This window comes from Sylvia atricapilla, chromosome 5 (genome assembly GCF_009819655.1).
Source record: "Sylvia atricapilla isolate bSylAtr1 chromosome 5, bSylAtr1.pri, whole genome shotgun sequence".
Taxonomy (NCBI): domain Eukaryota; kingdom Metazoa; phylum Chordata; class Aves; order Passeriformes; family Sylviidae; genus Sylvia; species Sylvia atricapilla.
Window position 1 is genome coordinate 66,856,381 of NC_089144.1, and position 11,224 is coordinate 66,867,604.

Below are 11,224 nucleotides of genomic sequence, written 5' to 3' on the forward strand. Positions count from 1 at the left end.
TTTTACAGCAGCTTTCTGGCAAACGCTGAGGAAATTCTGCAAATTGTGCCTCTGAAAGACTTGCCTGGAAAGAGCTATGGCCCAGACTAGATTTTGTCAGCAATAAGAAGCTCTAAGCTAAAAACCAAGTTCTGTTCCTGTAGGATGCAACATCATATCTTGGAGCTGCTCAGGAAGTGTTTGGCAGACTACAGTTTGCCTGATTCTGTACTGAATGCTGCAGCCAATGCTTTAGAGCTGGGCATGGGCTACAAACATGAGCTTTGAAACAGAACTCTGAAATTCCTTCAAACTCTTATTTTGAGGTCTAGTTTGGTCCACTCCTTACACTAAGCTAAGAAGAAGATTCAGATAAAAGCTCAAAGCCCACTGCAGTCTGTGTGAGACAGATGAGGAATGTAGAGTTCTGCCTTAGATTCACCCTACAATGACACTAGTGACAGATTTGTTAGAAGGTGCCACAGACGAAAGGAATCGCTCCCAATGTTTGAAAACCACATGTTTTGGATGATAGTTAAAACATTAAATTTTATTTATATCAGTATAAATCACCCCCTTTTGTGCAGAATGAGGGGACATGATAGCAGGTTACTATATCTATACTCTCAAAAAAAAAATCCCTAGGCAAAACACTTCCCTAAAATCAACTATTTAATGCAGCCCCTTTGCCAGCCCTTTGCTGTGGGAACTCAGTCTTTCTTTCATTTCCAAAACCAGACAGATTCTCGTCTTGTGTGTGGAACTGAATTTCTAGGTAAGTGTCCAGGTTTTTTTTTTTAAGCTTACTTAAGGTGTGCCTTTTTCTTCTTTGGTATGAATACATTGGTGTAAGTGGTATGACCATTCAACAGTACCTTGCCTATACTTGTGTATTTTAGACTTTGCAAAGCATTGAGGTGACTGTAGATGTTCTGTCAAGGTATCAGTTTGGAGTCTAAGTTAGAAAACATCACTTTAAGGAAAGTGAATTACCTAAAATTATGGGGACAGTATGTGGGGATCTTTACAAAACAGATTCCTGTCTTTACTTTCTACAGCCTTTTTGCCCCAGGAATCTGTGGCCACCATTGCAGCTAAAGGATTGACATTGCCCATTCTGGTTTTGGAATAGATTTAGATTAGATCACTCAAATACTTATTGCACTGTACTCAGAGAGAAATATCCCACTGATTTCAGGGAGTTCAATTTATTGAGTCACTAGGATTCCACTATATATGCCTGGTTGTCAAATTTAAAAACACTTCTATAGATTTTGACCATACGCTGTAACAAACTTACCTGAGGCAAAAATTCCCAGCTTAGAACATTCATGGTTAATGTTGGATAAAATTCTTCCTCTGTAGTGTTTTGTATCCTGTCTCTCCTTTGTATTTTGAAACGTCGCACACAATAATCAGGTATTTAATGAGTAAAATACTGATATATTGATTATTATATTTATAGTTTTGAAATAATAATTTAAATTATAATTGGGGGGAAAAATCTGCAAGGCAAAAAAACCTTGATTATGGTTTTCTTTAAGAAATATAAACCTTAAAGGAGGTACTAAGGATAGATTTCTGAGTCTAGTTACACTGTTAATTAAACAAACAAATTTGCCTCTGGAACTCACAATTAGTCTGTTTCTTTATGTTCATATACAGTCATATGCTAATCTGTATTAGAAAAAACTCTAAACTTGTTTCAACTGGCTGTAAACCAAAGGAACTTAAACACTTGCATTTAATGTATGTCAGTATTTTCTCAGGGAAATTAGAAGTTTTGTTGACTGAGACTCAGTGTCAACAATAACACTTGATAATGCTTTTGCAAATGTATTTGCGATGGGGTGGATAATAATCCAAAAGTCACAGTATTAATGAAACTAAACTTATTAACAAAAAATAATTTGAAATTTTAAAAATACAATGTCACAAGTATTATTTAATTTAAATATCAGCTTCTAATAATAAACCCCTTTTAAAAATATTTTACTTTGTAATTGGAAACAATGCTGAGTTATTTCATTTAGCTATTTTAATTTATGCTCAGGGAATTATTATTTGTTTTGAAACATACAGTTTTAAAAATATTGGTTCTTTTAAACAGGATTCAAGTCTTGACATCCAAATAATGGTAAGTCCACAACACCTGTAATCTCTTTCATTATTGAGTGATCCAAATGCACTGCAGAAGACTCAGTCAAACTCAAATTTGAGGGTATCTTTAGCTTTTTAAAACAGAGTGTTCTAAAATTATAATAACCAGTTTCCTGAAAATCCACACTTGGCTTTCTGTAATGGCATAGTGTAGCATTTTCTCTGCTTAACTGCTTCAGAAATTATGTGTATTATTTTTGTCATGTCAATGTTATTGAAAGATAGCTCTGGCTTCATAAATAATGTTATACAAGTGATACCAACAGCTCTGTATCACAGACTATAAAACTCTCCACCAGCAGTAACACTCTTTATGTAAACTGCTTTTGCAAATTAAGGAAATGAACCTTGAAACCTTTGACTGAGTGAGCTAAGTAATGCTGCCTGTGTGAATTGTCTCACTGACCTTGAAGGAGTGAGAACTTTCTCACAATAGTAAAATATTATGGTGATGCCTTGGTGCCTGCCAAAGATCTATTCCAGGAGGATGTGCATTTTGTACCATCACTTTTTATTTAGGGTGGACTGATTGACAATGTCAAAAGAACCAGCCTGGTCTTTTCTGGGTCCTGACAGAAAAATGTTCTTGCAGAGCTTTCCTGACCACGACGTGCTGGGCCAGGCTTTTGAAGATGCTCTAGAAGTCCTGCAGCAGCACTCTGACAGAGAAATGCAGTGTCCACCAGGTAACAAACACCCTTCATTTACTTCATTTCCCAGCTCCTAGTTTGATAGGGCAGCACCTTTTAAAACATATCAGTGGGAGAGTAATTCCTCAAAAGTGGATTTTTGGGATGTTTTGTGAGGATGAAAAGGAGGAAAAAAAATTTTGGAGGGTTTCCACCCCTCCAGGAATACTTACTGCCCAGTGTGGTGAGTATTCCCCAGGTCACAGCAGAGGGAAGCTGTTGGACTGGCCTTATTTACCCTGCCTCCATCACCAGCCCAGGTGCAGGGAGATCACTTTTCCCATAACCAGAGCATATATTGTTGTGCAACAGCCTTCTTCTGATTTTAATATTTTAAAATTAATATTCAATATTTATTTGATATTTTAAAATTGCCCTTCTGCAATGCCATGAATCCCAATGCAAAAGAAAAAAAATAAAAGATCAGCGAGTGAAATTAATTTCCTCGTTTAATTTTTTTACACACTAATTTATGACTATTAAATTTTTTTATGCAGAATGATCTTTTGAGTCTGGATAATTAATTTTTTCCCCCTTGGCTTCAAGAGTTGTATACTTTACAAAACCTCAAATGCAAGAAAGCTGTAAATTGTTCCCATTCTGGCAAGGTTTTGGTAATTAAATTACTATAAAATTTAAAATTTGTGTTTTTACACTGTAAGCTGAAATGCAAAGAAAGGAATATAGGAGGCTACCTTACAAACCTTCTAAGCCCAGAACAAAATATCTCCTGTCTTTTCTGTGAAATGCCTTTCACATGAGGAAGTTTATTTACACGTTATCTATTATAAAATGAAATGTAAATAAGACCAGTAGGGCTGTGTCTTCAGCTGTTGTTAACAAATTTTTGGCTCCACTGCACTGGTAATTTACACATGCTTGAGAATTCACTATATATAATTACTTCAAGTCATCTTTCTTATATATGTTCTTAGGGCTGATGGAGTTATTAAAGCCTTGCAATGCAGTGTTCAGTCTGTGGCCAGCTGCACCCACATTTCCACATGCCATAGGTGTATGTACCCACACCCTTCAATATCTTCTTCTGACACTTCTGACACTCAAATGTCTTTAGTGTGGTGCTCTCTTCCACTTCTTTTAAGCGTCACAAGTTCTTGGGTTCCTCCTATGTCATTCTTTCAGGCACTGCAGGTGTTCTGATGCTTCTTTACTTCATTCACCATTGGAGACTCTGACTTGCACTGTCCTAATGGCCTGCAGAACTGCCTGAGAGTCTCTTTTCCTTTCTAGGTGTATTATTGGAGTCTGTGTTTATCCAATTCACTGTGTGTGGTGGTTTGCATGGTTCTCTGTTATCCACTAACCAAACAATTTCAGGGCGCTATGAAATATCTGACATTTTATCTTTAAAAATTTGCTTTTCATTGTGAGGGCTAACAAAAGCAGCCCAAGGGTGTGATCAGCAGCAGCAGTACAGGTTTTTCTGGGTAACCTGCTGATGAGGAATATCTTGGCTCTGGACACTTTATTATCTAGAAGGCAGCCACAGCATAAATGCTTTTTGACAAGCCCAGCACCATGTCAAATTATTTGCTGTTGTGGTTTTCTTTTTTCCTTCTTCTTTCTTTTTTACTCACTTGGTTTTTTGCTCCCTCCTCCTGATTCCCAGGTTATAAAAACTGCCTGACTATGATCAACCATCACCACCACCTCCGAGCAAGTCCCAGTTACTGTGCAGCACCATCTGTGGAGGAGCAAGGGTACAGCTGGAGAAACATGATTGTGAGTGAATTCATGTCTAATAATAGTCAGACATAACTGGAAAACTGATTGCTTGTTTGGGATTTCTGGTACAAATCATTATGCTAACACTAACAGAAATTTGGTCTGGCCAAGCATGATTCAGATGCAACTGCCTTGGGAAATATTTGCAAAATATGATTAATAATACCTTTTTAGGAGTCGGCAGTTTGCTTCTGATGCTCTTCTGTGGTTCGTCACATAACATGACAACTGACAAACAAACCTACTAGGGAATTAGCTATAGGAAAAAAGGCTTCTTTATATTACCTGGGAACAGACAGAGAACAACAACTTCCCAACCCTTATGTAGCTTCTGCCACTGTGAAAAAGAACCATGACCTTGATTTCTCCAACAGCAGTTTGTTCTAAAAGTTCTGGAAGGACCAGCATTATCTGAGCACGGCTTCAGCCATTAGAGTCCATATGCAGTCTTAAAAGCACCAGGAGTGTGGTCTCTGGGAGTGATGGAAAATTAATATTGCAGGGGAGATTCCACAGGGAAACAGATGCCGCAAAAGCCCATTTTCAAGCAGCAGATTAACAACAACACAGCATGGGAACTACAGAGTCTGTAGGGGCTACTGTCCAGCTGGCCCTGTTTTTTTCCTGACTCTGAAAGCTGCTCCTGCCCTGGTTCCAGCAGAAGGGTTGAAGGTCCAGAGGGAGGCAGTTATGCTGTTTTCCCTCTCAGCTTCTCCTCTGGTGGGCAGCTCTTGCCCCTGGACATGAATTAGTGCTGCTTGTAACTGGTACACTACACTGAGCGCCCTCGTGGCTGAGAAAAAGTCTTCCATGGGTGAGGTGATGAAAAGTTGCATTTTGAAGGCTTTGGTCAATTAATTATCACAAGTTTCTTTTTATTCAGAGAATGTACTCTATTAGTAACTTTTTATTGTCTTGATTCTTGAAGAACAGTGCAGCAGACTTTTATGCAGATGAAACTGTCTACAATACACTGCAGAATACTCCAGAAAATCAAGTGATGCATGCTGCTGCTGGCCAGCTAAAAGCAGGGAAAGGTCTGTAAAAACATCCTATCTTGATGTGTAATTAATGTTACTTTAAAAAAACTTCTTGGCAAATCATACTTTTTCCTTTTCTTATTTTTTAAAACTTTCAACAGGAAAAAAGATGTGAACATTTGCTAGTTACTACGATACAACTGCTAGTGTTCAATTTCCATCTGCTAAGTCTTATAAGATGTGATAAATCTCTTGTTAAATGATTCCATCCTCATTTACTACATCAAAGGCCAAACCAGAGATATGTTTTACTTCAAATCACTCAGGATGAAGTCTGATGCAGAGAAATAAATCTAGCTATCAATAACATCTTTATCCAATTACACAACTTAATTTAGTTCATGTAGCCCAACAAGCAGTGATTTTCTTGAAGGCTTTTTACATACATGAATTTTTTTTGCACACCCATTTTATGCCTTTCTTAGTTTACTTTTTGAATCACCTTTCAGCTGTCGTCACTTCCAGTGTTCATTTTTATGGCTATTTTTCTGCTCTTTCTGGTTGACTTTATTGAATTGATATCTATTTTGCAAAGGATTGGTCGTGTGACGTTGTCATTGCAGTACTTAATTTTTTTTTAATTGGATTCATTATTTGGGGTTTTGGCGGGGAGGAACTCAGCATCCTTTCTATGACTGTTGGATGAGATTTTCACAGCTTCAGCTGTGAGCTGTTGTACCTACTTTTGACCATAAGGCCTTTTTAAATAGCTTCCTGATTTAGCTGCCTTTTTGAATTCCCCTTTTCTCAGCTTTAACCACATGGTGTCAGTTTTTGGTGTTGTCTCTGCCCATTGATGCTGAACACTGTTGTCTCTGTTGCTTAATAACTGCTACTACTACTACTCCTCCTATTGCTGCCATAAACTCTTTGGGATGGTGGGAATAGTAGCCTCTCTTTCTCAGTTTTCTACTTCAGGTATCTGAAATTCACCACTGCAAATAGAAAACTTTCAAATCCAGAAATGTTGCTTTCCCAAGTCTTATCCAGTGTTTCCTTGGGGAATTTTACATGTCAGTATCTGATCTGACCTTCAGTTATCACTGCTCTGTTAAACCTCATTTCCTGTTTCCTATTTCTTCTACACCATCATCCATCTTTTTTTTTTTCCAGAAGACAGCCTGCAGGTATTTGCAGAGTGACTAAGTATTCTTATGAGGTTATTCTGTGTCCTCTTACAGATTTCTTTGTGTCCATAGAGATATTCCTGCCAGAAACTGTGATTTGGGGGACTATTTCCATTTTACTAAATGAATTTATTCCTTCTAGTTTCTTTCAGGGACATAAGAGGTTTTCTGTACACTAGCAACTAGTGTGGCTTTTTAGGAATAGGTCTGTAGATGAAATCATCAACACTGAGGCCCCAAATCCTGTGTTTGAAGTCTTTCACAAAATTTTATTTAGGGCAATCTTTAGGCTGGTCACAAGTTCTGAAGATTACACTGTCTTAGATATGCTTTTGGAAAGCATCTTTTGAGATAGGTTTCCTCTAAAGAGTCCAGTTCATCCACAACAAAACTGTTCCATGATCTGAACTAATGCTCAGTGGAGTGCAGGCAGTCAAGAGAAGTTCTTCAGAACTGAATTAGATGCATTTTCCCTGAGACAATTAGGTGACTTCAAGACAATTCAGCACTGAAATTTAAAGCAGATGCTCTGAAACACCTTCTGAAGGAGCCTGCTTGTCACCAATCACCAAATAAGAAACCTGCAGGCACTCAGCTTCTGGCTTAGACTAATGTTTAGGGCCTGAAAATGAACATCACTGGCTTATGCAATGCGATACAGTATCAAGAGCTGTTAACTGACCCAATCTCAAACTAGTGTGAGATTGGCCCTGGAAAACAGCTAGGCCCTGGAAACAAATCTGCATAAACATGTAAGAGCAAAAAAACCCTCTCCAACAAAGGCATCAGATAAAGGTGATGTGTCTAGAAATAAAAGCTTGGGCAGAAATGACTGCTGAATTAAGAGGCCGAACAGCACTAAGTCAGGTGCTGCTGCAGACATGGCTGCACTATCCTTTTGCAGCCGAAATTTAGTCCACAGTAGTCTGTGGATTTTCCCCTAGTCTTGTTTATTCTACCATTGGTTTGTAGGATAATTCAGGTTGGAGGGGACACGAGGAGGTCACCTACTAGGAAGTGCCCACTGTGACAAGGCAGTGTCCTTCACAGGTTTCCTTTTAAGCTTCTTAGTAATCTATTTGTATTTCTAGTAGAATATGTACTTCCAGTCACAGGCCAATTTTTATTTAGATAATGAAACTTTATTAATTTTTTGGAAAGTACCTCTGCTTTCAGCCTCTTCTTCTTCCCAGTCCAACTGTTACTTCTGCCCTCTTTCCTTATCAGCAGATACAGAGTTACTGTCATCCCTGACAGATGTCTTGGCTTGACCTCAGTGTTCTGTAGCAACTGTGACTTTTCCCCCTCTTCCTAGTTTAAAATAGCCACATAAGACAAGACTTAATGAACTTTAGGTGCAGCTGCTTACTTTCACTTTGGTTAAAGTGGAAGATGTTCTTCTGCATAGATTCTCTCTTCTGCAAAATGTTCCTCTTTGTCTGATAATCTTAAATTCTTCCTCCTTACAGTAGCTTCTTGATCCCCTCTTGGCTTTGGGAAGGGAACTAGAAATACTTCATAGAGGAGAATCCACAAGATCTAAGCAAAACTAAACAAGCCTCCTTAGGGAACTGAAGTTTGAGAACTAAGCCTGTGGAGAGAAGCACTTAGTTAAGTGGCAAATATTTCAGTATTAAGCTTGCTTTATTCTGCATGGGAATGCAAGCTGACACCTCTGCAGATGTTTTAAAATATCACAGGGTACCAGAACATCTAGTTCCTTTTCTATTACATGAGATTTCTGGTTAAAAACTAACCTGACTTTCCTGCTCATTCACTTGCCCTTTCTTATACCTTGCATCCCCAAAACATTCCTGAAACAAATCTGACAAAACGTCTCAAAATCTCTGAGTCTTGAATAAATAGGGAAACCATTTATTCAAAAACTTTCAGATTGGCTCTCCAGAACCCCTTTCCTGCCCTGTCTGAGATGTAAATTCCTGCTGCGAGTTCCTGGGGCGTGCATCTGCACAGCACGTGTCTGAAGACTGATGCTTCTGGGACCCACCACACAGCGAAGTCACCAGCTATTTGTCATGATCCCCACATAACCTGCTCTTGAAACTCTCACGACCAAATCCCCTTCTGTCACCACAGATCTGCACACACTTCAGAACTAGAGCGTGGTGCTGATAATGTCAAGGTTGTGGATTTGATCCCTGTATGAGCCATCCACTTAAGAGCTGGACTTCATGATCCTTGTGGGTGTCTTCCCACTCAGACTATCCCGTCCTTCTCTGTTCCTCATGTCTCTGTGATCCCATTTGCTATTGCTGGTCTTTCACTAACAGTTTATACTGATCTTTTAACTTGGGACAGTGTACTAGGTGTAGCTATGCTTTTGCCTATAAGATCCTTTCCAGGAAAAAGACAACTGCTCATCTTTTAAAACAAGCAGGAGTTCTGTTCTGACCTCTTGTGATTTATTTCTTTATAGGTAGAAAAAAGCTTCGGCTATTTGAATACCTCCATGAGTCTCTGTATGATCCTGCTATGGCAAACTGCATCCAATGGGTGGATAAGCCAAATGGGGTCTTCCAGTTTGTCTCCAAAAACAAGGAGAAACTTGCAGAACTGTGGGGAGAAAGAAAGGGAAACCGCAAGATCATGACCTATCAGAAAATGGCCAGAGCACTGAGAAATTATGGAAGAACAGGCGAAATCATTAAGATCCGTAGGAAGCTGACATACCAGTTCAGTGCTGTTGTTTTGAAGAGACTTGCACCATCTTATTTCTTGGGAAAAGAAACAATTTATCATCCCTACATTCAGTCTAATCAAGAATATCAGTGTGCAGATGACTGGACCAGTTACAATAATTACATGTACAACAATGGTTATGCATTACAGCACACTAACAGCTAGGCTTACCTGTCACAGAAACAGGCCTTTGTTCTCCAGCAATACTTTCCAGCACAGAAACTCTTCTCTCTACATAGCTTTTCCTTTAAGATATCATACGAAAACATAAAGAGGAAGGTTTAAAAAATAAAATTGACCTTGTTCTGTTCCTTTTGAAGTTAGTGATATGTAGTCATTGCCTATTGAAGAAATCCAGCAGCTGTAGAACACATTCTATTCGCCATTATGCTAATCAAAAGAATTACTGTAGTTTCAAGCTGGTATATTCAAGAATAGGACCAAGGCTTTTTTGTCTGTTAGTGGACATCAAAGATCCCATTGTGACAACACTTACTGGAAGTTTTATGCATATCTCCAATCAGAATTTAGGTGATGTTGTACCACGGTTGCTGATTCCCTAAGCTAGAAAGGGAAGAGATTTGCCAACTGCATGAAGCTCCTGTCTGTTTTTTCCACCAATGTTCTTTTTGAAGGGCATTTTCTGAGTGAATACCTGGCTGAATGATAAAAGTCCACATGAGGGTGCTCCTTTTGACCAAATTGTTAATCCTTAATCACTCAAATTAACATGTCTTAGCACAAATCCTGACATGTGGTATTAGGACTGCCAGGTGCACATTTTGTTGTTGGCAATGTTTCACTGGGACCATGAGAGAGTTAGTGTAGGATTGTGCTTTTAATTTTTCATTAAGTTTTGCACACTTCTTCCCCCACTAATATGAGGAGCTCCACTTTTATCCAGCAGTTCTGCACTGACCTAAAAAACATAACTTTGCCATTTATTTTAGGAGTTATAACTTTATAAATAAAATTTCACTTCTCCAGCTCTTTTTCTGAATGGGAATGCAGCTGAAAGGCTCAGTAATTTTACAGTCTCTTCCTGGGGAAGAAGAACTGAATTTAGGAAAAAAGAGAGTAGTGGCCCCTTGTGTCAGGATAATACCTATAAATCGACTTTTTCTCATACTTCTGTTACCTGATCAACTTGTATCTTCATATGAGTTGTCTTTTGTGCTGAAATGTTTCCATTCAATTGTGTTCACTTCCAAGTTCTGCATTTTGCAGTGTGTAGGCCTGGATATTAATAAAGTCAAAAATAATTTCTGCAGAGAGGTATAAATAGTGGCCTGATATGTTTGATGAAACTCATTGACTTTGATAGCTGCCCCTTGCTCTGGCTCCTGTTTACTTGAACAGTATTTTATGTAGCAGACATAATGCAACACACTGTGCTTAAGCAAAATTCAAGGTTTAGGGTTGGTACTTTGGTAAGATGGAACATGTATGCTCTTAGAAATGTGAATCACATTAAATAGCACTAAAAAGAGACCTAGACTTTAAGTCAGGGGGCTGGACCTCGGTGGAGTGAGCTCTGCCTCTTTGGAATGGGTGGTGGCTCTGGACCCACAAGATGGCACCAGTGGACAGCTTTTCACACCGAGGCTGTGACACTTGCAGGCCTCCAGGTCATTTGTTCTCCCAATATCCCTTTAGGTTTTTTTTTCCTTGCCCTCCATGTTTAGTTTTTTCATCTTCGTGCACAGCACTGCTGCAGAGGCAGCAGAAGCAGCACTGCCTTTGGAAATCACAACCTGTCCAGTTCCAGCTGTGGCAGATACAG

At 38.9% G+C, this 11,224-nt stretch overlaps 1 protein-coding gene across 1 annotated transcript; it reads left to right on the forward strand.

Moving 5' to 3' along the window:
• The first annotated feature begins 2,674 nt into the window (after window positions 1-2,674).
• Window positions 2,675-10,713, forward strand: SPIC (Spi-C transcription factor). The gene is made up of 4 exons (XM_066319916.1): window positions 2,675-2,825; window positions 4,459-4,571; window positions 5,503-5,611; window positions 9,179-10,713. Exons 1-4 carry the CDS (start codon window positions 2,675-2,677, stop codon window positions 9,604-9,606), a joined length of 801 nt encoding a protein of 266 aa, XP_066176013.1. The 3' UTR covers window positions 9,607-10,713.
• Window positions 10,714-11,224: the final 511 nt, after the last annotated feature.

Excerpts from the sequence above, each read along its gene's own strand:
- SPIC (XM_066319916.1), top strand. The coding sequence starts at position 2,675 with ATGTCAAAAGAACCAGCCTGGTCTTTTCTGGGTCCTGACAGAAAAATG. Across the intron at positions 4,572-5,502 it reads ACAGCTGGAGAAACATGATT|AACAGTGCAGCAGACTTTTA; the intron begins GTGAGTGAATTC and ends TGATTCTTGAAG. Across the intron at positions 5,612-9,178 it reads CCAGCTAAAAGCAGGGAAAG|GTAGAAAAAAGCTTCGGCTA; the intron begins GTCTGTAAAAAC and ends ATTTCTTTATAG.